The sequence below is a fragment of the Drosophila grimshawi genome, unplaced genomic scaffold (assembly GCF_018153295.1).
Source record: "Drosophila grimshawi isolate 15287-2541.00 unplaced genomic scaffold, ASM1815329v1 contig_78, whole genome shotgun sequence".
NCBI classification, from domain to species: Eukaryota; Metazoa; Arthropoda; class Insecta; order Diptera; family Drosophilidae; genus Drosophila; species Drosophila grimshawi.
This window is the reverse complement of record NW_025063616.1, coordinates 202,591-230,535: the sequence shown is the minus strand read 5'-3', so window position 1 is coordinate 230,535 and position 27,945 is coordinate 202,591. Positions and strand designations below refer to the sequence as shown.

Here is a 27,945-nt window from a genome sequence, read left to right as displayed (position 1 = left end):
TAAAGAACGGATCGAAGAAGATAAAGAATACTCTCTTTACCACCTGTTATGAGCTGATCTTACATTGATATTATAGTAATCCGCAGTCTGTCATAACCGGCTTTAATGTTTAATCTTTGAGTCGTGTCCTTGAGTTGATTTTGCAAATTAAGCAAGCATTAACGTGGTTCCTAAGAAATACGAATTAACTGAACTCAACACATATGACAAAAAAAAATGTTCCATTCCATTGACCCAAAATTGTCATACAATTTTTTGGTATTTTTATACGCTTCTTTGACATACATGTGTGGTTTGTTATCAACAAACATTGCTGTGTACATACATAAATTGCTTACTTTCATTTATGGCATATTTAACAAATAAATGAGTGCATTTACATTTATTTTGGTTATTACTGCAGTATTTGCCTTTCTTGTTGCTGAATGTACTTTAGAGCAGGCAAAATCATCGACTTTCGAACAAATTAGTTATCAGGTGAAAAACGTTCCTAAAGAGTTCATTGTTAAATTTTATTCGAAATACTTTTCGGATGTTAGGAAATCTTTTATTGAAGCAAGGCTGCTAAAAGAAAATGTGAGCATATATATATTAGTTTGTATATTCAAGTTTCTTATTTTCTAATATACATATATTGTTTTTAGGTATTGAACTGGTCAATTGTGTCGCGCCACAACTTAGCTAGTTTTCATCCGAGTGATTTCGACATTTTGCATATTTCAGAGGCAAACGGCACTTTAATTGAACATATTCTAATCACAGTCAAGGCTCATCCTGCTGTCAAATCAGTTGTCCCTCAGCGCTATGTACAGAGATTCTTGTCCTGGAACTATAATGATACTGAGAGTTTCACTTATAATATTCGGCATCCCCAAGGCGTTGCTCGGGACAATCACTTAAAGGGTGTTCACTCGCAGCATGTTTCATCATCTCTGCATGCTGACGTTCTTTGGAAGCTTGGAATTACTGGGAAAGGTGTTAACGTTGCCATTTTTGATACTGGCTTGACTCAAAATCACCCACACTTTCGCAATGTCAAAGAGCGAACAAATTGGACCAATGAAAAGTCATTGGATGATGGAGTTAGTCACGGAACTTTTGTTGCAGGAGTTATAGCCTCCTCAAAAGAGTGCCTCGGATTGGCACCTGACGCCGAATTGCACATTTATAAAGTTTTCACAAACTCCCAGGTAATGGTCTCAGAATTCTTATGTTTATCCACTGAAAACTATCTAATGCGTTTAAACTACAGGTCTCCTATACTTCCTGGTTTTTAGATGCTTTTAATTATGCTATATACAAGAAAGTGAACATTATTAATTTAAGTATTGGTGGCCCAGATTTTATGGATTTACCGTTTGTAGATAAGGTTCTAGAATTATCGGCTAATAATATTATTATGGTTTCGTCTGCTGGGAATGATGGCCCCATATATGGTACTCTTAATAATCCTGGTGATCAAAGCGATGTCATCGGTGTAGGTAGCATTAACTTTGATGACAAAATTGCCAGATTCAGTTCTAGAGGTATGACGACCTGGGAACTCCCATTAGGCTATGGAAGAACAGGACTAGACATTGTCACTTATGGCAGTCAGGTGGAGGGGAGTGACGTACGTACGGGGTGCAGACGCCTGTCAGGAACATCAGTCTCGTCACCAGTTGTTGCTGGAGTGGCAGCTCTACTGAGAAGTGGTGCGTCGCATAAAATAGATTTAGTTAATCCATCATCCTTAAAGCAGGTTCTTATTGAAGGGGCGGAAAAGCTAGCAAATTATAACATATTCGAGCAGGGACAGGGAAAACTTAATTTGTTGAAAAGTATGCAGTTGTTATTATCATACAAGCCAAAAATTAGTCTTATTCCATCATCACTTGATTTTACATCGAATTACATGTGGCCATACAGCAGTCAACCGTTATTCTACGGAAGCACGTCCGCAATCGTGAATGTTACGATTCTCAATGGGATTTCTGTAGCCGGAAAAGTAATTGGTCGACCAAAATGGATTCCAGATCTACATAACTATGGGCATTTCCTCAAAATTTCAACATCGTATTCAGAATTGGTTTGGCCATGGACCGGCTGGATGTCAGTCTATATTGGTAAGGATAGCAACAACAACAGCTTTCTACTATTACTTTTTATATACTCGTATAAATAAATTAATTAGCCGTGCTCGTATTTCTTTCTCTTTAAAAGCCTATGTTTTAGTGCTCTGTAAGCGCTGAAACTTATCCGTTTTTAAAACAGGCAATTTAGAGCAACCGCTTTTAATAGTAAAACCTAAATTTTCATATAAAGCGGAAAGCGACATTAATTTGAAAATATTTTAAATCGTTCCTATAATGTTTGTTTTTTTTAATTTATTTATATATTTTTTTGTACTTATTAACAGGAAAAAAGAATATGTATGTCAAAAATATTTTCTCAGTTGCAAAACAACTACAAACATGTATATATCATTTACGAAAATATAATAATATTTAAAATTAGCTCCGATCTACAGGGGTTTGTAATCTTCGACGTGCCTAAAATAACTATTTTTATTGCCCTTATATAAATATGATTTAATCTCACCCAAAATAAGAGAGTTGCCATGTTTTTCTATAATTTTTGAACATGCTGTTCGTAGGATTGCCAATAAAAACGCAATCTTATGATACCCTTGAATCTAGAATCTTGTGACTTAAGATTAGCTAAGCCATTTTGACGTCGTTCAGAAGATCGGTCTGAACGCACTCCCGTAAGAAGGTTATTTTCCACATGTTATCAACTGCAAAACACGTATCTCTTAAAATTATTTGATAGGTGAAAATGTAATTTTTAAGTTCAATAGTAAATTCCCCGAAAAATTATAAAATACATATTCACTGAATTTACATCTATGAAAATGAGCAAAAATACTGCAGTCGCGTGAGATTAAAAAAAAAATTAGTTCCAAAAAATGTTTTTTTCGTCCTAGGAGAAGTGTTCTGTTTTTGATTCTTTAACTGCTTAAATTGGGTATATACATATATACATACTTTTGGCCGCCCTCAATCGCCCTTTCTTTTTATACTTTGATATCGAAGGCATCAGGTATGAACAAGGTACTTGGAACACATACTGGTCTGTGCCCGCGTCAGATAAAGTGTTAAAATTGGAGTGCTACGTCCACCAGGGGGCTAGGAAATCGAACAAATCTATATTTGCAAATTGATAGTCACATATCACAATTTTAAGGCTAAAGCCACAAAATTTGGTTGGTAGGTTGTTGGCGATGTTCTTCAAAGATCGGCATATGCCACGCCCACCTCCGCCCTCGCCCTTAAACGTTTTAAATAGGTATATCTTCCGCTGTTCTTGAGTTAGAGCCGTCAAATTAGGTAGGTATGCCTTTAAGAACCGATAAAAAGTGTTATGGCAACGCCCACACCTCCGGCCATAATCGGCAATGCCGATATTTCGGAAAGTGTAAATCGATAAACCGGCATATCCCTCACAATTTTGAAAATAGAGTGACAAAACTTAGGAGGTAACTTGTTGGTAACCTCCTCCGAAGATCGGCATATAAAGGAACCTCGGTCCTAGAATTCTGAAATGTTCGTATCGCCCACAATTTGTAAGCTAGAGTCATCAAATTTTAAAAGTATGTTACTTGTAACTTGCTTAAAAGATCGATAAAAATTGGATGGGCACGCCCACTCCGCCTTTCTAAGCCGATATATATCTCATATATCTCACACAATTTGAAAGCTGGAGTCGCTAAATCTAAAAGGTATATTGCTAGTAACACCCTTCAAACATTAGGAACAAATATTTTGGACCATGCCCACCCCCGCCCACAAAATAAACAAAAGATAAAAGCCTATATCTCACGCTATTTAATAGTTACAGTTACCAAACTTGGAAGGAAGATATCTAGGAGACATCTCTAATAATTTTGTGAGCCACGACAACTCCTGCACCAAAAATTTCCAAAATCCCATATCTTTCGTAATTCAAGAGCTACCAATTCAACAGTTACCAAACTTCGAAGCAATGTTACTAGTTTATATCTACCTCAATTTGAAAAGCAAAGTTCTTGACATGGGTGGGTGTGTCCGGTTCTTTGTTACCTGTTATCAGCTTTTATTACTCTCTTGTTTAAATATTAAAACAAAAATTTTTAGTTAAGTATGTATTTAGATTTTAAGTTTGACAAATAAGAAAATATAATATATTTGATAAAGTCTAATTAAAGGAAATTGTTATTTATTTTACTCACAGCTGTAAATAGGGAAGGACAGAACTACGAAGGCATATCCAAAGGACGTTTAGTATTAGTGATAGAAAGTCTCCCATTAGGTACTAACAAATCACATCAAAGTGAAGTAGCCTTACCCCTTACAATAAAAATTACGCCAAAGCCTCCCCGACATAAGAGAATTTTGTGGGATCAATTTCATAGTTTGAGATATCCACCTGGCTATATTCCACGTGACAATTTAAAAATTAAAACAGATCCTCTCGATTGGAGAGCAGATCACATTCATACAAATTTCCGAGACACGTATGTACATTTAAGAAACGCTGGATATTATATTGATGTTCTAAGAGAACCGTACACCTGCTTCAATCCGCTTGAGTATGGGGTATTATTAATTGTTGATCCCGAAGAAGAATTTTTCGACGAAGAAATTATGAGTCTAGAACATTATGTCTATGAAAAGGGTTTAAGTGTAATTGTATTTGCTGATTGGTATAACACAACAGTCATGAGACACATTAAATTTTTTGATGAGAACAGCAGACAATGGTGGATACCTGATACTGGTGGAGCAAACATTCCAGCTTTGAACGATCTTTTGAAACCATTTAGAATTTCCTTTGGAGATTTTGTTGGAGAGGGACACTTTAAATTAGGAGACCATGCAATGTATTATGCAAGTGGTACAACGCTCGTGTCATTTCCAAATAATGAAGATGATGTGGTGATTGGGACCAATTTACTTGATCAAGGAGAATCGGTAAATAATTATATCTTTTTATCAAATTGATCGTACTTTTAAAACTTTCAAACTTTAGATTATTACGAATGGAAAATCGACGAATGCGGATTCGAAGCATCATGTACCAATAATGGGATTATTTCAAACTGATCTAAGTTCTCGACTGTCTACAAAAGAAAAATTTGTAAGGAATACTCCAGTTGCTGACGATGACAGCAAAATGTTTGAAATGCCGTTTGATCATACAATTTTAAAGAATCGGATATTACTTAATGATAAAAGTGAAAAATTAACAGAGGGTCGCATTGCTGTCTATGGAGACTCGAACTGCTTAGACTCTTCCCATATGGATAAAGCTTGCTACTGGCTTTTAACAACTATTTTAGATTTTGCGATGAATTCTCACAAATCGATGTTATTAGAAAATTTGAATGGAATTTCGGAATTTAAAGAAACTAACCGAAAGCCGTTACCAATGAGGATATCCAGTAGTAACTTAAAAAAATTTTCAAAAGTGATCAGATATATTAAGAATCCAATATTACGTTGCGAAGAACTCGAATGGATGGTGGGAACAACATATAATATGACCAAAAAGATAGAACTTGAACTTGATTCAACAGCAGGTAACGTTAAAAGCACATTATTTTAACAACTAGTAAAAATACTTTATTTTATTTCAGGGAATCAATATAATGTTATTGCTAATATAAATTCTGAGCTTGGAAAAATTACATTAAATAATGACAAACAAATTGCTGACCAATTTGACTTTAATATACAAATATCAGTTTTATTTATGATAACACTCACTTTAACTGTTCTCATTGTTTTCCTATTATTTGTAAAAGGCAAATTTGTATTTCATTCTATTAAATAAAATCAAATTTAAACCCGCTGTGATAATTTCATGTAGAGTTATTAAATTATGTAACAGTAATATAAATCAGTCATCAGACATCAAGAAAGCAAATTCCAGGTAACTCTATGGGTGTGGACAAAATATTGCCCGATTTCGATATTGATTTTTTTCGGTGCGTTATCAATTTTCTTGCCCCAGAACCCGTAACATTTGGTCTACCACACACAGCAACGAGTATGCGCCAGGAAATGACAGCCACTAAACCGGTATAAAAAGAATCTGTTTTAATACTACGATTTTGATAGCGAAAACCAATAAAATATATAAATTCGCGATAAGAAAAAAAATCGTGATCTCTAAATTAAAAAAAAGGCCTTCAACTATATTTTGAAGCATACAGATTAATAATTTATTTTGAATCGAGAGATTTTATGCAAAATGCAATTTACATATGCTTCTAGAAACATAATTTTTGTAATGAAAAAGGCAAAAGGCGTCACACTGCATCGGTATTTACTTCAATATCATATAAAAAATGTTGCAGTTTGATTAGGATCGCGATTGAGCCTCGCAGCCGTGGCTGCTACCATTGGTTCATCTCCTTAGGGCTAAAAAGGCTTTGAATGTGCTAATTTCACCGCTAAACACACCAATTACTCAAACAGAAGTATGCGTCGACGTTTGCAAGCCTTTATATGTGCATATATGTAAGATATCTTAAATATTATTTTATCTTAAATGTTATTATTCATTTTTAGTTTCAAATTTTTTTTTTTGTAAGTTCAACTACAGCTTGCCTCGATTTCCATTGGAGGTTGGCCGCTGACCAGGCAGAACCGCTAGAATTTGTTATAGTTTCTTTCTCGATGGTTTGGTGTGGAACACTTTAGTCGAGGAAGTGATATTGCTTTTTCTTGGAGTATTTATCGATTAAACTCATTTATCTTTTCCTCGCTCAGAGTGATGAGTCGCACAATCTTTTGGTTTGACTGGACATCATTATTTACCGATCCCTATGCCGTTATTTACCGATCCTTAACTCTTTACCACTGACTTTTTCGTTGAAAGCTCATATTCAATGATTGCAATCCAACTATTCCTGACTATAACTGGCCTTGTAATGCTACCCACCTTTTAGCAATTTCTGACACTTGTCGACCAACCCTTCAGCTATATTATCATACAAAAATACCGTATTAATATTAAAAATATAATTATACTTAATTAGTTTTATTTTATATAAAATCAGTAGAAAAAGAAACAGAGTCATGGCCGAAGTTAAGATCTATGATTTTATACAATTAATATGTCATTCACTACTATATTTCCCTTGAAGCGGAAGAAAGTCTTCTAATTCTGAATCTTCAATTTCACAAAGTCGAACAGAGATATTGCTGTCTGAACCAGTTTTTCCAGCTGCATATGGAAACAGATATATTTCCTCCGAATTTCCTGTAATAAAATGTGTGAAAAAAAACTGTAAATAGATCAAATAAAAATATATAAAGTATTACCGCTTATTGCTCTTCTACTTGATAAGTCTTTTTTCAGCATTGGGGCTTCGGTATTAGAGCTTTCCGCCTCCGTGTCACTAGGAGTATGTATCGTCGGTAAATATGAATCAGGATGTCGTAAATATACTTTGCCTGTTAATTGAAATTTTGCAAATTAAAAACCAAACCATAGTAAAATGTAATGGGACCTAAATTAAATTTAATTAAGTTATTACCATGAGGTATTTTACTAAAGATTTTTTAAGTTCACAACGAAATACCTTTTGATTGCATTATGTGAAACTTAATTTAGGGACACGCATATTTCATTATAAAATTATCAATATAGTTTTTAAAATAACTTATTATCTTCGTTAAGTAAAAAAATATAAGTTTTAACATTAACAAGACTTTTGATGCCGGTTTTTTTTTTAATATGTGTGAGTGGAATCTATCGAATTCGTCAAAGCGATATTGAAAGGCAAGTCTCAATAGTCAACAAAACTGATTTAAAACAAAATTAATGCATTCGGGTTGGGTTGGCCGAATGTGTTGTGTCTCATGATATTTTACGAAAAAAAAGAATGCAATAATTGAATGAACCGATATTTCTTCAGCCCAAACAAACTTACGTAATCGATTTGATTTTGATTGGAAAGGCACTGAATGCATGAAAGTAAGTACGTTTTATTAATTTTAATACAATTTATTTACTAAATTAAGTATAATATTACCTGTATTTAGTTTGTAGTCTTCATTCTCGCTTTTATTAAAAGAACTTAGTCTTGAACGGGATTCATTGTTTAAATTCGGCATAAATGGTTGAATACAACTTTCTATCTCAGAATCCACATATTCAAATACCATGTCTTCATTTAGAGCAACTATATCTCTAGTTGGATCGATATCTTCCACTACGACGAAACAAAATAAATCAATTTGCTTAAATTCAAATACAAATAAATAAATATTTATATGTGTACTTAGAGTGAAAACATAATTTAGATCTTGAGAAGTCAGACTTCTCGGCAGTCAAGTTATGTCGATTGGCACACTTTGGAAAGCAGCCTTCAAAAACCTTTGAAAATGTGCTAGAAAAAATTCGGCTTTCTTAGTCTCCCCAAAGATTACGTACCCTTGCAAACCGAAGTCTATCAGTGCAAAGCAGAACGAGATTTTTATAAATTTTGCATCTTTCGACCGATAGTTCGAAACCTGGCAGCTACTGACTACAGCAAACAATCGTTCCAAATATTATCTATGTCCTCATCAGCGAGTTAATTGGGTCTACGAGTTAAAATGTCCCTGTACCTAATCATTGTCAGCGAGTGAATCAGTGATCTTAATTTGACTATCATGGAGGATCAAATATTATTTTTCCTCAGCAAATTCGCTATATACTGCATTCCGTTTCCCCGGGTCATAGTACTAAATAAGATCTCACCTACACTTAAGACCAAAATAACTTGTATACTTTATTAAAAACATTATTGGCAATTAAAGAATTAAATAAAAATAATGTGATCGACACATTTTATTTTTATTTTATTTTATAAAAAAAAAAAATATATATATATATATATATATATATATATATATATACATATATCTGGCCATAAAACTGACAGACTAAAAAAAAATAAAAAAATTGACTGAAATACACCCATATTAGCTTAATTAACGCTTGCTTTGAACTTAAAGGAACGATTAGAAAAGATGTGAAAAATCGTATACACTTCCAAATCGAAAATGCAAGCAAACTTTGAACATAATGATTGGGAACAATACCTTTTAATGGTGTAATACTATCTTAAATACACAAATTAAAATAAAAGAATCGTTCAAAGCCAAGGAATTAAGACGAGAATTGAAAATAGATTTACGTGGTGCAAAAATTGTAAGTGTGATTTGTGACATATTCATAAAATAATTGACTATTGAGTATATATTTTATACTATAAATATATTGATTACATGAACTTAAACTTACCATGAACTAAATATTTCCGCTTAGATTTAGACTCGTTACTATCATTACTATGGAAGCTCGATGAGTCAGCGATTTCTGCACCAGGAACTTCTGTTATATCCGGCAATGGGTTCTGGCTCTTGCGTACCCAATCTGAACAGTCCCAGTGATATTGACCGTTGCCCACGGAAGAATCAACAAAATTTGCATTTGATGTAGAATGACACACGTTAGGCATTGCAACCTGAATTAGTTTTCCGCTTGAGAGGCGGTTAATTGGAAAGCCATAGTCTATTCTTCGCTCTGAAAATTGATATTGTTATTTGTTATTGTATTTTATTTTGACTTTCTACTAACCGTTATTTAGCTTATTCTCATTGAAGGTTTTCAAATGCATCTGTTCACACCACTCCTGCTTATGTCCTCCATTGTCTCCATCGATCAGATTGCTTGCATTTATATTAACATGTTGGTTAGTTCGATTAACTTTTTGATACTCGAAAGGTATATTTTCCAGGTCATCACCAGCGGACCCGTAACTTCGTAAAATATCCAGATTATTTACAAAGGTTGTGTTACTTATAAATAGGCTATCGTTTATTGGCGGCGAATAGCTTATTGGTCGTTGGCTTATTTCCAAATTGCTTATTTTAGCATTCGATTTGCAAAGATTATCCTTATCAAGCAGGGAGTTTAGATTTGCTTGCTTGACTGAATGTTTATTTTTGAATTTTTCATTTCGATTTCTAGTGCTTATAGATGACTTTCTTTTAAAAGCAAAACAACAAAGTAATATTATGATGATAATGAGTACAATTGCTATTCCCGATATTATGCCACTAATGTGCTCCATTGAAAAGTTTTTCAATTTTGTACTAATTGAATTTGAATATAGAGGGTCTCCACAGCTTGCGCCAGTAAGAAATGAAGGACATATGCATCGAAAGCTCCCAGCCTCATTTATACAAGTTGCCCCATTTCCGCAAGGTTGATTTTCGCATTCATTCACGTCGATTTCACAATTTGCTCCGGTAAAACCTCGGCACATGCAATGTGACACTCCGTCGCCTTCTTCACATATTCCGCCATTTTTGCAAGGATTTGGGGTACAAAATTTTCCATATTCACATCTTCTTCCAGACAAATGTATCGGGCAATTGCATGTATAATTATTTGGTTCATGATTATCACAGCGGCCTCCAAATAAACACGGCGCTGACGAACAAGGGTCTAAGTCAATTTCACACAGTTCACCAGAAAAACGCGCGTGGCAAATGCACTTGAAAATATTATTTCCCATATCCATACAAATGCCACTATTTAGGCATGGTTGCGTACCGCAAACTCCCAAATTCACAAGAACGTTTGCGGGATCACATTTAAACTCTACATTTGTAAATCTTTTCAATGCGGCAATTGTACTACCTCCAGAAATGTATAGAGGTAAGGGCTCCAGAGCAATTTTAATGTTCGCCATGCACCCAATAAAGCCACGTTGAATATCTTCATAGCCAATAATCGATGGATGTGGACGAACTTCAGCTCCAACGAAGATATCATTTGATTGAATATTTAATATGCCATTGACTCCAGGAGCACTGCCTTGGGAAACATGCTTATGATCTACAGTTAATTTGGCACTGTTAAGAGTGCGTTCCAAGGTGATCGTATGCCACGCGCCGTCCGAAATATAAATGCTTGATACGCTTACAACACCTTCTCCTGATCCCAAATCAAATTTGTATTTTACAGCTCCGTTGACAAGTTCCAACACATTGTAGTCAACTTTTCCGCTCGCATATAAGAGGGTACCGCTTTGTTGCACTGTCCTTATTTGTAGAGAGTAGGCAAATTGATTTTCCAAAATATTTTTGGCCTTTGCTTTATTGATTTTGTAATGGGCATAACTTTTGCCGCCAAATGAGACTGCAGTTGATGAAAATGCATCACATGATCCATTCACACACTTTGAAGATTTTATTTCGCAGAATGAGCCTGAGTATCCCTTTGGGCACACACATTGATATCTAGTTTCAGATTCTGATGGCAGACAATTTCTCTGAGGTGGACACGGTTCGGAAGAGCACGCATTTACTGTTTCATTACAGTCTTTTCCATCAAATCCAGGCTTGCAAACACATTTGTTAATCAAACTATACGAGGGCGCAGCGAAACTTATCACATCTGTGTATATCGTCGTTATATTGTTTTGTTCGAGACTTATAAATTGCTTGCAGACTCCATGAACACAAGTGTTTACTTTGTTTTGACAATAACTTGAAAATATTTCTTCAATGATCAGGTTAGTATCGTTTTCAATTTCAAGTTCCTTACTGATAACGGATAAACGAATCTCGTCACTACTAAAAAATTCATCAGAACTTGGTATTATTTGTTGTTTGCGCACGGCAAAAACAACATTTAAATTTAAATCCGTTGAACGCTTTACTCGTTTTTCCAGCGAGTTTGGAACTTGCACTTGTAACGATATAAGAATCACATCTTTTTGCCGACATCTCATCACATTTCGTATGGCACGAATGAATCCCTTCCTGTGACTCAACAGAAAATCGGATGCTGCTATTTTACTGAATCTGATTACTGTGGCTTCTCTGACCATATTCGTCGATATAAGTTCAACATTGATTTTAACAGTGGTATAGACGGTAAACTTTCCATCAGTCACGGACACATTTAGCTTATACAAACCTATATCAAGGTTGGAAATTGAATATATTTCCCCTGATTTATTCGTGATTCTAAATAATTTTGAAGTTTCATAAGTTTCTTCAATCGTTGTAGCCAGACTAAATGTAAGTTCATCATATTGATCTTGGTCAGACGCATAAACTTTTCCCAGGAATGCTGAAGCAAATTCATCTTCAAATGAGTTAACAGTAATATCTAAGGGTGTTAAAATAGGAGGGTATTGACTTTCCTCAATTATTTTTATCGTTACCCAAGTATCCGAGTATTGTGGGGGCGTTCCATTATCAAATACTCGTATTTGAATTATAAATTCATCTCGCAATTTGTGATTGAATCGGGATGCGGTGCTAAGAGAACCATCTTGCTCCAACCGAAAAAGCCCACCCTCATTTCCAGAACGTATATCGTACGTATAGGGAGTAGAATTCGGCTCTTCATCCGCATCAGACACATCAAATTTGATGAAAACATAGCCCAATGGTCGATTCTCTTGTAAAACTATGCTATAATTTGTCTGCGAGAATATTGGAGCGTTATCATTTGCATCCAGAATACAAATATTGACTTGTACACTATTGCATCGCTCGGGAATCCCAAAATCACAGGCTTGCACTTCCAATACATAGTCCGAAATTGTTTCGCGATCAAGTGGCCTTGCTAAGCTTATTGTTCCATTGCTGTGATTTATCCGAAATTGACTCAAGCTATCACCCTTGACGATGTTATATTTGATAATTCCATTCAGGTTAGAGTCCTCATCTGTGGCTTTCACATCTATTATTGGAAGATTGACTGAAATATCTTCCCGCACACTGGTTCGATAAATATTTTGCGTAAATGTTGGCGTGTTGTCATTAACATCCTCTATAGTTATATTTACATAAGCAATGTTGCTAAATGGCGGACTGCCTCCGTCAATGGCTTGAACGGTGAGAAAATAAAATTTTGATTTTTCATAGTCAACTGTTCCATTTACCCATAATACGCCTGTACTTGAATTAATATTAAATTTTTGTTGTTCATTGCCACTAATTATATAATATAAAATTTCAGCATTTACGCCAATGTCTTTGGATGTAGCATGAATTTTACAAACTTCAGACCCTCGTGTGACATTTTCATACATGTGACTTTTGTATTGTCGTAAGCTGAATTCTGGTGGATTGTCGTTTATATCCAAAATATTAATAACAATATTTGCAACTGAAGACAAAATTGGTTTACCAAAATCTTCCACTTTAACTGTGAAATTATATAACGAAATTGTTTCACGGTCAAGGTTTTTTTCTAATTTTATAATTCCGGTAGATTTGGAAATTCCAAAATAATCACTATTTGTTCCTGTTAAAGAGTACTTGATTTTTCGATTCATACCAAAATCTTTATCAGTAGCGTGTACCTTTGTCACCAGTGTTTGCAGTTGAGCATCTTCTTGTATGCTTACTCGATAATTGGTCAGAGAGAAAATTGGCGCATTGTCATTGATATCATTTACGGTAATGATTATTTCAGAAACACACTCTCTTATGAATTCTTTGCCATCCTGAACGTGAGCATATAATTTATATTTTGCGATTTTTTCTCGGTCAAGAGTCTTTGCTACTTTTAATACTCCACTGTCCTTACCAATAACAAAGTCATCGGACCCCTTTCCGGACATGTAATAACGTAGCTTAAAATCGCTGGAATCTAAATCTATTGCTTTAACTTCAACTATGGTTGACCCAATTGGTGTAGATTCATCGACTGTGATGTGGTAACGAGGCTTTAAGCAGTATGGCATATTATCATTTACATCTTTTATGTGCACGTGAACATTCGACTCCGTTGTGAACTTTCCATCAGTGGCTAAGATGCTCAGGTTGTAAAATGATACTTCCTCTCGATCCAGAGGTCTTGATATAAACAATTCTCCTGTTTTGCCAATTTGAAATTGAGACTGTCTATCTCCAGAAATTATGTAATAGTCCAAAGTTTGCTTTTCTATGTCCGGGTCTATAAGCAACAAATTTACTAATACAGTGCCTGGAAGCGCTGTTTCTGAAATGTAAATGTGATCCATGGGTAACTTGAATTGCGGCCCGTTATCGTTGTAGTCGATAATTTTAATAGACACTGGAACTTTTGAGTCATGTTTGGGGTGACCATTGTCAGTGGCAATTACTTTTAAATTATATTCTGATTGCACTTCTCGATCTAAGGATGACAAAAGGGTGATCCAGCCGGTATATATGTCGATGTCAAAAATACTTCGTATACCATTTGATTCCTCATCAAAGTAGTAACGTACATCACCATTCGATCCTGTGTCTGCATCAGTTGCCGTTACTTTAAGTATAGATGCGACTTTTTCTGTATTTTCCGCTACCTCACAACTGTAAATTGTATTATCAAATTTCGGGTAATTATCGTTTTCATCTGTAACATGTATGTATACTTCAGCATATGCAAAAAGAACAGGTAGGGTAGCGGTTTCGGCCACGATAACTAAATAATGTGAGTCATTTTGTTCACGATCCAAAGTTTGCATCAGAATCAATTCTCCATTTTCAGATATAGCAAAAATTGAGCTCTCTTCAGAAATTGACAATTTTAACGAATAATTTCCATACACATGTAGTTTTGTTAACACCGTTCCCGGAGATGTAGACTCTATAACTTTGAGATTGATGTCCTTTTTTTCAAAAGTTGGAATTATTACATCAGAATCTACTATTTCAAGAGTCACTGGAATGTCGGTATGCAATGATGTCTCTCCTGAATCAAAGGCTCGAATAAAAAATTGAAAAACGCCTTTTTCAAAATGTTTTGGATCACTTATGAGAACGATGTCACCATTACTTTCATTCAAATGAATTTTGTTTCGTAAATTGGGTTCCATTGAGTGCGGCACAATAGTATATTTTACAACGCCATTTGCATTCAAGTCTTTATCCATAGCATTAACCTAAAATATATTAAAAACGGTTAGTCACATAAACGTAAATAAAAATATTTTTTTTATCGCATAATATTAAAAAAAAAAAATCTATGAGAAAATTAAAGAAATTTCAATTGCCATGTTTTTCTTTATGTATATTCCTTTGTGAACTAGTTCGAATGCTACTTTAATTAGCCTTGATTTGTCAACTTGTTGTGCTGTTTAATGTTGGCCAAGAACAGATTAAAGATTAATGAATCTTTCCTATTCTAATTTCTCAATAATACCTAATAGTTTCAGTAGTTGACTGAACATGTACTTTGGAGTATGGAAGTAAAGAAAAAAACACGTGTATAAGCTCAACAACAACAACATGCAAACAAAGGAAAAAAAATAAAGTTGGCAAATTTATTTGTATACATTTTGAAGGAATAGAAGCTATCGATTAACAGAACTCATATTTCAAAATGGAGTCTCTAAGATCGACTTGCTTACTTACACCAGCTAATAGACAGACATAAAATATTATGATAAAAAATGTGGCTGAAGATTTAATTTAATATAATTTATGTTACGCAGATTTGCTCAATATTCTTATACCCCTTGTAACTACTATTATTTAAAGAGAAGTCTCACAAAAATAGTTTTTGAAAGAATTGGGAGTATTAAGTTTACCACCTAGGCGCTTTTTAAACAAATGTGTAAATACAAATATAGTAGGTACATAATACTTACGGTCAATATGGTTTCATTGGGATTATTAGAAGAGCTTACTACCATTCTGTACTCTTTTAAAAAGAAATGTGGGCTATTATCATTAGCATCTTCAATAGTCACTCTTAATGAAGCAAAACCAAATTTACTTCCGCCATCAATTGCCTTTAATTGTAGCACGTACTCATCTTTAATTTCTCGATCAAATGATACTTTCGATGTAATTAAACCAGTATTACGGTTGATTTCAAAATACTGCTTCATTTCCTCAGATACAATTTCGTAGTAGAGACTGGCATACTGACCAAAATCATCGTCAACTGCTTTAACCTGTAAGACAAATTTTTCGTTAACAGAAATCGCGAAAGCTTCGTATTCGCACCCTAAAATATACGTACAGTGATTACTTCATGTCCATGCGCCAGGTTTTCCATTATCGTTGCCTTATAAACTATGTTCTCAAACTGCGGACTGTGTACATTTTCTGGAACTAATGTAATTTTTAACCGTGCAAAGCTTGTGTGAACTCCATCAGAAATAGATATATTTAAAATTGTATTAGGTTTGTCGGTGAAATTCAACATATTTTGAAGTGAAATAACTCCAGTTTGCTTTTCGATGCTGTACGTTTGTAAATCGTTTCCGTCAACAATTTGGTATTGCAAAAAATCAATGTCGGATGTATCATTGTCGAAAGCCCTAGGCAATGCAACAAATTGACCTCGAGTCGCTGCTACTGATAACTTTGTATTGAAAGATGGCTCGATAAATTGCGGTGAGTTATCATTGAGATCTTTAACTGCAATTAAAACAATCATTTATAAGTAACATATTGTAACTATTCTCTATAAATACCATAATGAAAAGCCTATTAAATATATATCATGTATTTTCTTAAATATAATATTACAATATTGAGCACAAATATATTGCTTTGAATTATAAATTGACATTCATCTCTCAGCCGAGTGAGTAACAACCTGTTTATATGAAAGATGTATCAAAGACGGGATATGCCTGGGGCAACTGGCATGCATCTGCTAGGATGGGTTGTTGATTAATGAGTTCCTCAATTCAGGGGTAAGCTTTTAGGTAAACATCAGTTTCAAGCTTCTAGAACTACAGCCGCTCTTAAGTTTTAATGTCTAGGGAATATATTCCTTGAGGTATATCGACAAATAATCAACAAATTATGGATATTTTAGCGAATCCGCCAAAACTATTCGTATACATGGATTACAAATTAGCGAAATTTCGGTTGAAAAAAATTCAAGTTTTAAGCTACTTCATTTTCATAAGCAGAAAATAAATAATACATTTTTTAACCTGTTAATAAATGTAATGTGATTTACCTGTAATAAAGACATTGCATTTCGAAGTTAGTGGCGTAGAGCCATGGTCTTTAACGTGCACAACAACGTGGTGATAACGCTTTAGCTCATAGTCCAACGGTGTTTTTAGATACAAGGAGCCTTCACTAACATCAATGTAAAAAGTATCGGAATCATTGCGACCATCAATGGATTCAATGAAATATGATAATTTTCCATTTGCACCAGAATCTAAATCAGTTGCGTTTATTTGTAATATTTGTGATCCAAATGGCGTATTTTCCGGTAAGGTAATATTGTAATTATCACTTTCAATTTCTGGATAACAATCGTTTACATCAATTACTGTAATGGATAACAAAACATCTGCGTAAATGCCTGAAATGCTATCAGTAGCACGGATTGATATCTCGTGGGCATTTTTCTCCTCATAGTCTAGTTCGTTTACCACACACAAGGACCCTGCAAATATACATAATAATAAGCTTATCATATTTAACACATAGAGGTTATCAAATATATTTTACCTGTTCTATAATCAATTTCAAAATATTGTTCTGAATCATCACTTGATATTGTATAAATCAGTTTCCTTTTCAATGGACTCTCGGCTTGGATAGATATAAACAGGGCAGAATACATTTCAACGTCTTCCTTCACGCTCACAGAATAAAACTGTTTTTCAAATACTGGCATTGAACGATCAATCACCTAGATAATAAAATAAACAACAATTAATTCGATTTCGCCTATTTTAAATATAAACCATTGTGAATACCTTTATTTGAACCGGAACTTCGGTACAGCATGAAATTACAGCACCATCGCATGCTGCAACTGTTAAATCGTATTTGCGGTTATGGCCTTCAATTGTTTGTTTGATTGACAGCTCGCCAGTCTTTCTATCTATTTTAAAAAGTTCACCGTTTCCCTTTTTCAGTTCATACCGAACTTCTCCATTCTCTGCACTGTCCAAGTCTATTGCTTTCACCTTCAATATAATGGTTCCTTTCGTGAAGCCAACAGATACAGAAGCGTAATACGGCATGTTGACAAACATTGGACAATTATCATTTATGTCTAGCACAGAAATATACACTGAAGTAAGTGCTCTACGAGTACTAATGTTGTCTCCACTAAATACGGTTGACTTTGCTTCAAAGTAGAGCTTATACATATCTTGTGTTTCGCGGTCAAAGATTATGCCAGTAGTTTTAATAGCTCCAGAAGTTATTCCAATTGTAAACATTTCTGTTGGATTCAGAATTCTATATTCCACATTTTCATTCAATGCATTACCAATGACATTTATCAATCCTATTGTCGTAACTTTTGTTGTATTTTCGAAAGCAGAAAACTCGTATATTTTTTTTTGAAATACGAAATTTGAATTCACTATTGCCTCAATATGGATATTTACGAGTAGAATGGTAGAGTACAATCCATCCGAGGCGCGGACGTGCAAATTATATTCACTGTTTAAGAATTCGGCATTTCTAAAATAAAAGAAAAACAATTACAATAATAAATCTTAACAATTTAAAGTTGCAAAAACAAATTTTTGAAAAAAAAATTATCAATTCCTCTTCATTTACTTCACTTTTTTAATATTCAAGTTTTTGCATCAATCATAACATAAATATCATGATCGAACTATCGATGTTTCATTTTGTTTGCAATAGTTGATATGATATGAGATGTGTTAATAATTTCTATGAAACTTCATTCGCACTCTTATTCCCAAATACTCTTATTAAAAAAAAAAGTTAAAATTGTTTCAAAAGTTTAAGAAGTCTTGGCCTAAGCCTTGAAGCCTTGGACCTAAATAATTTCATTTTTCCCAAACTACCAGGATACTAAAGAATGTATGGTTTAGTGCAATGTCCGTTATGCTGTTTCTGTCTGGCCGTACCTGCTATTGGAACTTCAGTGTTCAAAATGTATGCTCACAACTTTTAGTCGCATTAGATCCCATTTGATCACCTTAATGATGAACAATGCACCATTGAAACAATATAAAATGTATGTCAACGGATATGCTGTTTTCTCTTGTCAGTTTCATAACTTTCTAACATATTTTCCTTCCATTTTTATTGAGCATATGATATGATTATATAATCGAATTTATCGGTGGATATCAAGGTGTTTCACCCAGTAAAATTATTGTCAACTGCTCTAGTACTTTAGATATTAACACGATCATTTAGTCAGACAAACAAAAATGACAATTGGGAACAGAATTTTCTATATCGATATAGCTTGCCATTTTCCTAATAATCTAATTTGCTTAGAAAAATTACCATTTCATCTGCAAGAATATTGTTGAAAAATAAAATTACCTTGTCGTTAAAACGCCAGTTAGTGGATGTATTTCAAAGCATTCTGGGTTGTTTCCGTCAACAATATCATAACGAATGACATCGTTATCTGCATCAATTGCACCAATATGAGCAACAAATACATTTTCAAACGTTGGTAGAAACAAAGTGACGTTAAGATCTCTATCCTTAAATACTGGTGGGCAATCATTTACATTGGTGACGAGGATTACTACGTGAGCTTTTGTAGTCGAATGTAAGCTTGGTTTACCCATGTCACTAACCTATAAAAGTAAAATTCAAAATAATGCATCATTAGCTTTTTTTAATAATGAAATAAATGAAAAACTGTGCAGTCATTAAACAAACTGTGCCACAATAAAAGCAGATTATTTAGATATTAAATGTTCCAATTTCAAGATATTACCGTCACAAAAAATGAATAATTTGACTTCTTTTCATAATCCAAGCTGCGTAAAATTTCAATCGCCCCTGTTGTGGAATCAATTTTAAAAACATTTTTCGCCAAATCATCAAGGATTTTGTATTGCAACATTCCGTTTAATCCAACGTCTGCGTCAAATGCGTTTACAGTTAAATGACTAAAATATAGAGAAAATTTACATACAAAATATAACAGGCAAAATATAACATCAAGAAAATGTGACCGTACCGTTTTTTTTCATCAACTTTTTGTACATAAGAGCCCAAGTTGGCGGACTCTGAAAGAGTTCCGATATATTCAGTTTGGAGAAATTTCGGTACATTGTCATTTACGTCCAACACGTGCACTATCACATTTTGATGGGAAAACGCAGATGCCATGTTAGTTCCCTTGATTGTTAGATTAAACATTCTGAAATGTGAATTCTTTTGAGTCGCAATTGTTTTAATATATATTATATCTTTTAATTACCTGTTTATTTCATAATCGACATTGGAGTTGATAACAATAACCCCAGTAGACGGATTAATCCGAAAGCTTTCATTGACATTGCCAGCGATGATATCGAAGAAAACTGATGAAGACGATCGAGCTTCAACTTGTGTTACAAATGATCCAATGCCCAAATTTTCGAACATTTCCAGTGAAACAAAGTTGTTAAAAAACTTAGGAGGATCGTTATCCGACATAGTGACAATGATATGCACAGGCACTTGAGACGATAATGGCGGATGACCAAGGTCCACAGCTTTTATTTGCAACATGTACTCCTGCATTTTATTGATGTCCAAAGAGGCAGCCAAGTATACAATTCCAAATTTGGGATCGATTTCAAACATACTGCCCACGTTACCGGTAATTATCGAGTAATGTATTTCAGCATTTTGGCCACTATCTCGGTCAATGGCTGTAACCTGAACAAGTTTCGAACCAATCGCTGCACTTTCGGGTGCTTTACTTTGAATAATTTTTCTTGTGAACTCTGGATAATGATCATTGTGATCATGTACATTGACTATTATTTTTGCGTAATTCCTCTTTCCTGGTGTTCCTTGATCTTTAACAAAAGCAATTAGTATATGCTGCGATGTCTTTTCAAAATCCAGCTTCTGGGTGACTATCACGTTACCACTTATAGAATCAATACGAAACAGTGTTAAGGATGATGGATCTTGTGTAGCATGTAGATGGTAAAATAGCTTTTTATCTTCATCCCTATCAGTGGCATGTAGTTGCATAATAACAGATTCTTCATCAATGTTCTCAGAAATATTTACATGGTATATCTCTTTCGTAAATTGTGGAGCATTGTCATTTGTATCGACAACTTGAATGAATAGCCACGTGTACACTATATTTGAACCATCAGTTACACTAATAGTTAGATTATAAGATGTCACTGTCTCGTAATCCAAATATTTCGAAAGCAGCACATTTCCGGAATCTCTCCCAATATAAAAATGGTTTTCTTCATTTCCACCTATAAGAAAAAAAAATTTTTTTTTTAAAGGTCTAAGCAATTGTTAAAAAAAAAAAAACATTTTTATGCTGTTCAATAGAGTGAAGGATGTAAATATATTTTATGTTTACAGACGAACGAACATGAGTATAGCGACTCAGCTGCTGGTGTTGAACAAGATTATACACACCTTATGGGATGGGAAACTTCTTCATACACTGCTTATCCGTTTTTATTGGATACAAGGTATACAAATTTGTAATTTAATATAACACATATATAGTTATAATTTTCATTGAAGCTCCCGCAAGCCTATCGCCTAACTTTGGAGAACTGAAATTTACTCTACTATATTTAGGGCTACTGATCATCGATGAAACAGACCCCCCAATGTAACAAATTTTGTACCTTCAACATATATTTAAAATTTAAAAATTGATCTTTTTGATCTAGAATAGAATTGAGTCGGAGATGTGTCATTCTTTTTGGCACGTACATGAAACATAATTTTCCAGAGTGAAAATATTGCAACTAACTAACGAGCTTTTGCCCTAAGGGCAGCCTAACAAGTAAATGCTTAAAACTTTTATAACATAAGTTAGCAACAAGACGTCCGAAAAAGCAGAAAAAAAAGATGATAACGTTTGCTGTAGACTATGTGCGTGTAAAATCATTAGCTGCTACGATCATGTATTGTCCAACCGTTTAATAAATTCGGTATACATAAATATTTGAGTGAGTGTCTACGTACCGATACTCCAAGATAAATAACTAAATAACGAATATTGACATCAACTTTAAACGGCAAGCAGCAATCAATACATTTGCAAGCCTTTTTCGTTGTGTATGCGCTTTTATGACTCATCTTAAAGTCATACCTGATATTCCTAAGTTTATATTGACTCGGGCCAGGCTCCATAAATTGAAGCAGGCAGATAAAAACGCTGAAGGGGAGTGCAAAGTAAATGCAGAAATCTCAGTGTATTTGACAAAGTAAAATACTCATTGTTAGCTACGACAAAACAAGAGATGTCGAATTTCTGAATATGTGAAAAAATTTTATTGGCATTCTGAACAGCTATGATCAGAAGCTTGAAACCAGGAAAACTCATTCAATAGACTCGATAATAATAAAATGGTAACCAATATACATATATACATATATGTATATATAAAGTATTTTTATTTCTACAAAAGCTATTATTCAATTTTAAGGAAAATCGGGAACGGTATATAAAGCAATTAAACAACAACTGGAAGTGGTTATATTATAAATAACACAGAGGGCTCTTTACATAAACTTGATTTCAGTCCATCGCGCTTATGCGGAGATCTCTCCAATCACTCAAACAGCTGTAAATAGTTACACAAATAAATAAAATAATGAATGCACTTACCACTTATATTGAACCATAGCTGATCGTTATCTTCATCAACTGCCAGAATTTGAGTCACTAAGAAACCGGGCTTATCATTTTCCGTCAAATCTACTATATTATTTATTGATTTATTCATAATTGAAGGTGCGTTTGGAGAATTTGGAGATACAGGAATGACACCAAAATGAACTAGAGTAGTTTGACTTCTTTTGGGGATTCCATTGTCTTCGGCCTTAACATTGATTTCAAATTCGGAATCAGGTTCTAATGGTTTTGTACTAAAAATATGACCGCTATAACTGTCGATACGAAATTTATTTTTTTTCTTTCCAGATTTTATTGAATATGTTATTCTACCATTTTCACCATCATCGTTGTCAATTGCGTGAACCTGAAAAATGATATTATCCATTTAAAAAATGTTTCTCACATAACATTTTGCAAATGCGACTAAGGCCAATAACTTATTATCATTTATGTCCTTTCTGAGGTAAAGTTTTCAGTTTTTGAAATTTGGTGAGTGAAAATATATAGTTTTCTTTTTACAAAACACTAAAATTATTCGGTTCCTTAGACCAAAGAACTTTGAACATAGATCTTTTAGCATAGTAATTACTCAAGCAATTAAACTTGAGTGTTCTTAAATATATTTGTGTTTCATGGTTAAGCAATGTGTACGTACCTGAAATATAGATTCGTTGATATATGTCGTAGAAGGGACTTGAACTTTGTAAACACGTTGATCAAAGACGGGACTATTATCGTTTATATCTAATACTGACACTACAACGCGTGTAGTAGACGTCAATATAGGCGATCCGTTATCAGATATAGAAACCTGAAATGATTAAAGTACAGTGAATAAATTACTAATACGATTAAATATTCCTTTGCACATCTGGATGAGTAGTTTAAGTCAACATAAGAGAGAATTAAGTCATTGAGGTGGACGTCAAGTTAATTGAACGCATTTTTAAAAATTATGTCCGTGAGCGTTTACATTTTAGCTTTTGTCTTTTGAAACAACAATAATAACGTGGACGTAGTTTTTCTTAAATGTTTAAAAAATGGTTACAGCAAGTTTTGCCCAAAAGAATCACGTAGAATAAAAATAGCACAAAATTGACCGTATTTCAAAAGTTCGACTTCTACTCTTTTATATTAAACACATAGTAATATTTACAGATATTTCGTGTATTTAAAGACAATGTCATAACTTTAATATTTAATATTGTTTACGAACAAGAAGATAATTTTGATGAGAGTGTCTCACGCGCTTCTACCTAGATCATAACCAATATGACTAGGGCACTTCATTTCAGAGTATTAAGTATCTCCCAGTCGATGTCTCTTGGATAGAGAACTCTTACTGTAAATTAATTCAAGATATTGCCGTTCACATATGAATTAGAAATTTGATGGATGCTCAATTATTCACTTAAAATTTGTCTTAGCTTATGCGTGAATAATCAGAAAAAAAATCAAAAGAATATTAAAATATATGCAGAAGAGGTATTGTTGTTTTGTTTCTTTTCAAAGAACAACTTACCTCTAAAATATGTTCTGCTTGATTTTCTCTGTCAAGTTTCCGTTCTGTCGTTTTTAGAACACCTAAATAAATTTGGGTTTTAAATAAGCAATTTAATTATACACTTTTTTTTAAGAATTTGTGCTAACCTGTATTAGGGTCTATGTCGAAATATCCAACCAAATTTCCAGAAATAATACTGTATGTAATCTTTTGAGAGGGATCGATGTCAGGGTCTACTGCCTTCAGTTGGATTATTTCATTTTTTCCAGAGCTACCTTCAGTTACATTAACATAATATACTGGTTTGGTTGTTAATGGTATGTTGTCGTTTTCGTTCTCAACTTCAATGTAAACCTAAGGAAAAAACAAAAAACAATTGATTTACTTGTTGTTAAATATGTTAGGATTGTACGATTTTAAACATCTTACCTTTACACAATTGCTAAATGGCACTATAGCGTTATCCTGAGCGCATAATGTTAGCCAGTAAAAATTCTTAGATTCCGCGTCGAGTTGAGTTAAGGAATGAATGGAACCCTGATCATTAACAGAAAATATTCCAAGCCCATCTCCACCAGTGATTGAATACGATATTTTTGAATTCAGATCCATGCCGTCCATATCCCGAGCGGCGATCTTCATGACCAAAGTGCCTTTTGGCATGTTCTCTCTTATCTTACCTTCAAAAACAAAGTCTTCAAACTCTGGAGCAAATCGATTTTCGTTCACATCAATAATTTCAATTACTATGGGCATGTCGGCAGTTAATGATGGAATTCCACAGTCAATAGCGCTGATCACAAGATTATGTACTTGACGGTTTTCATAATCTAAATAACCTTCTGTTCGTATAGCACCAGAGTGTTTATCAATTTTAAACAGATTCTTTTCCTGTGTATCCTCTTTGAGTGAGAAAAGGATTTCAGCATTTTGGGCAAGATCTTTATCAATTGCTTCGATGACCGCTACCACAGTTCCACGAGGGACATCTTCACGAACTTTGAACATATACTCCTGCACTCCGAATATTGGGGCATTGTCGTTTACATCATCAACTAATATATATACAATTGCTTCTGTTGATAAAACTGGAGATCCACGATCTTTTACAACTATATGTAATTCGTATTTATCTTTGTGCTCTCGATCCAATGATTTACTAAGCACAATGCAGCCTGTAGTTTTATTTATAGTAAATTCTTTAAATTCAACAGATAGGCTATATGTGATTTCCGCATTAATTCCCACGTCTGCATCCGTTGCATGTGCACAATAAACGATACTTCCTTTCGGAGCATTTTCTGTGAGACGAAGTGTTGCTAGCGATTTTTGTAAAACAGGTGGATTATCGTTTGCATCTGTTATTGTGATGGGCAAAATTTTAGAATCCGATTTCGCCGGATGACCAAGGTCATAGACAGTTATATTTAAAATATATTCACTAAGGCGTTCTCTATCTAAGTAGCCAATAATCTGCAGTTCGCCACTGTCTGGGTCAATGCGAAATACCGAATCAAAATCTCCATCAGCAATTGCAAACACTAGTTTTCCATTATATCCCAAGTCTCGGTCTCTAGCTTCGATCACAGCTACCGTTGTACCCAATTGAATACTTTCATTCAACGTAAGCTCTTGGGGAAAATTTAAAAGTTCAGGTCTATGAATGTTTTGCCCATATCTGCTTGGTGTCAATGCCAAGTTGTTTACTTCAGAGTACGACACATTTCTTACGTTGTTCTTTTCGGCTAGTGCTAATGTTTCTGCGAGTCTTCTAGCCACACCAGTTTCTCGACATTCGAACGATCCATAACCGTGCAAAATATTGCCCTGCTCCGTTAAGTGATCCAGACCAAGATGTACATTGATACTTAACTCATCTGAAAAATGTGTCCCATCTGTAGAAATTACTCTTATTATTCGATCGTCAATGCCAACGTCCAATAAATTGCAGCCAATAGAGATAGTTCCGGTGGTTGAATCTAAATTAAAGCAACCATCCTCATTTCCAGATATTGATCGATATGATATTTCATCTCCAACGTCAAGATCAATAGCGGAAATAGTAAAAACTTCAGATCCAATTGATGCGGACTTGATTACTTTACCATAACAGTTAACTCTCTCGAATTGTGGTCTATTGTCATTAATATTTTGTACAATAATATCTATTGCAATTTCAGTTTGTCTTCTGTATGGCAGTCCCCAATCTGATGCACGTACGAGGAGGGTGTAGTTTCTTCGCATAGTTTCATAATCAATTAGGTTAGTGGTTTTGATAACTCCAGAAAAGTGGTCAATCTCAAATGGAACTTCATTTAGATTTGCTATACTATAAGATATGTATGCATTTTCACCAGAATCTTTATCCTTTGCTGTCAGCTTTGTAACAATTGAGCCAGCTAATTCATTCTCATTTATATATATAATTCTATTTATGTTCTCAAAAATGGGGTCATTATCGTTCATATCTTCTACAGTAATTTTTACTTTGGCAGACGATTGTTTCCTTGATCCAACGTCCGCTTGATCAATGGCAGACACAGTCAATGTGTAACTAGATTTTGTTTCGGCATCGAGACGCTTTTGTGTGTACAACATTCCAGAATCGGGGTTTATACGGAACTCGCCGCCTTCATTTCCACCGACAACTTCTAAATATACCAAGGCATATTTTCCCAAATCAGGATCGCTCACTTTAAGTCTTATAACTGGCATGTTAACCGGCGCCGTTTCCGGAATCGAAACTTCGTAAATTTCTTGTGTAAATATGGGAACATTTTTGATTTCCGGAAGTATGTGTATCGTTACTGTTTTAAAAGTAGATCTGGAGGGTATGCCAAAGTCTTCAGCTCGTAGAGTTAGGTTATAAGCAAATTGCTGTTCATTTAAACTCGCAAACTTATTTAGTTCAATGTAATACTCATCCTTTGCCTCTGCGGGAAGTAATTGAAATGTACCATCTGGGTTTCCGTCAGTTATTTCCAATTTTCTTATCTCTCCATTTTTTCCAATGTCTTTATCGTTTATCTTTACTATGCCGTAAATCAGAGCACCGGAATTTGGTATCACACTCGAAAAAGTTTTTGCATAAATTTCGGGTGCATTTAAGTTTACCTAAAAATATGTACGAATATGAATATGATAATAGTAAGATAAGATGAATATATAAGTTTAGTCCAATTTCTAATTAAATGAATGCAACCAGTGATAGCCGCAGTGAGCATATCTATACCCTGAACCAATTAAAAATCGGTAAAAAGGGTATAATGGTTTTGTGCAAATGTATGTAACAGTCAAAATGGAAGTATCTCCGACCCCATAAAGTATATATATTCTTTATCAGGGTCAACAACCGAGTCTATGTAGCCATGTTCGTCTGTCCGTCCGTCTGTCTGTATAAACACGCAGATCTCAGAGACAATAACAGTTAGAGACTTCAAATTTGGAAAATAGATTCTCGTATGCCAGGCGCAGATCAAGTTTGCTTTATTTTATCGACTGCCTGTGTTTTTCGATTATCGATACACTTAAATTTTCGATAGCTATAAATGCTACAATTTTAAAGGCAGGATCTTCTAATAAATATATAATGTGCATATGCATATTATTGATCAACTGCCCAAATTTCATCGAGATCGGATACGAAAGACCCAAATTATTGTCGAAAATATATTATCATATTGATCTCATTTCTATCAGCTGCCTCAACCATTTTCTGTATGCATAAATATGCGAGCGCGTGTGTGAGAAAGAGATGTCATGATAATCGACGCAAGCGCCAATATGTCTTTGTGTGAATTCTGCAGTCCCCCGTTACCCCGTTACGTTTGCGTATATATATA

At 34.2% G+C, this 27,945-nt stretch overlaps 2 protein-coding genes across 3 annotated transcripts in view; one reads left to right on the top strand and one right to left on the bottom strand.

Annotated features, from left to right (window-relative positions):
• Positions 1 to 319: 319 nt before the first annotated feature.
• Positions 320 to 5,868, top strand: LOC6558333 (membrane-bound transcription factor site-1 protease). The gene is made up of 6 exons (XM_001985615.3): positions 320 to 576; positions 645 to 1,190; positions 1,253 to 2,105; positions 4,252 to 4,991; positions 5,050 to 5,599; positions 5,657 to 5,868. The coding sequence occupies exons 1-6, from the start codon at positions 367 to 369 to the stop codon at positions 5,851 to 5,853; spliced, it is 3,096 nt and encodes a 1,031-aa protein (XP_001985651.1). The 5' UTR covers positions 320 to 366; the 3' UTR covers positions 5,854 to 5,868.
• A 1,181-nt stretch (positions 5,869 to 7,049) lies between these two features.
• LOC6558099 (fat-like cadherin-related tumor suppressor homolog) overlaps positions 7,050 to 27,945 on the bottom strand; it is a 32,815-nt gene continuing 11,919 nt past the window's right edge. Inside the window, exons 3-22 of one of the 2 annotated variants that reach the window (XM_032735558.2) lie at positions 24,533 to 27,217; positions 24,250 to 24,457; positions 24,122 to 24,183; positions 23,255 to 23,410; positions 22,591 to 22,963; positions 20,206 to 21,214; positions 19,963 to 20,145; positions 19,717 to 19,891; positions 19,311 to 19,573; positions 17,750 to 18,467; positions 17,499 to 17,682; positions 16,993 to 17,433; positions 16,039 to 16,439; positions 15,662 to 15,970; positions 9,655 to 14,953; positions 9,319 to 9,600; positions 8,063 to 8,242; positions 7,961 to 7,990; positions 7,350 to 7,481; positions 7,050 to 7,287 (exon numbers count right to left, since the gene is read on the bottom strand). In XM_032735558.2, the coding sequence (XP_032591449.1) occupies positions 7,145 to 7,287; positions 7,350 to 7,481; positions 7,961 to 7,990; positions 8,063 to 8,242; positions 9,319 to 9,600; positions 9,655 to 14,953; positions 15,662 to 15,970; positions 16,039 to 16,439; positions 16,993 to 17,433; positions 17,499 to 17,682; positions 17,750 to 18,467; positions 19,311 to 19,573; positions 19,717 to 19,891; positions 19,963 to 20,145; positions 20,206 to 21,214; positions 22,591 to 22,963; positions 23,255 to 23,410; positions 24,122 to 24,183; positions 24,250 to 24,457; positions 24,533 to 27,217 (13,233 nt within the window). In that variant the 3' untranslated portion in view covers positions 7,050 to 7,144. The remainder of the gene's footprint in view (positions 7,288 to 7,349; positions 7,482 to 7,960; positions 7,991 to 8,062; positions 8,243 to 9,318; positions 9,601 to 9,654; positions 14,954 to 15,661; positions 15,971 to 16,038; positions 16,440 to 16,992; positions 17,434 to 17,498; positions 17,683 to 17,749; positions 18,468 to 19,310; positions 19,574 to 19,716; positions 19,892 to 19,962; positions 20,146 to 20,205; positions 21,215 to 22,590; positions 22,964 to 23,254; positions 23,411 to 24,121; positions 24,184 to 24,249; positions 24,458 to 24,532; positions 27,218 to 27,945) is intronic. The other variant, XM_032735566.2, reaches the window with a different exon arrangement.

What these genes read in the sequence shown, in the direction of transcription:
- LOC6558333 (XM_001985615.3), top strand. Translation starts at nt 367, where the DNA reads ATGAGTGCATTTACATTTATTTTGGTTATTACTGCAGTATTTGCCTTT. An exon ending in CAAGGCTGCTAAAAGAAAAT is followed by an intron (nt 577 to 644) that starts GTGAGCATATAT and finishes TATTGTTTTTAG; the next exon opens with GTATTGAACTGGTCAATTGT. An exon ending in TGAACTTGATTCAACAGCAG is followed by an intron (nt 5,600 to 5,656) that starts GTAACGTTAAAA and finishes ATTTTATTTCAG; the next exon opens with GGAATCAATATAATGTTATT.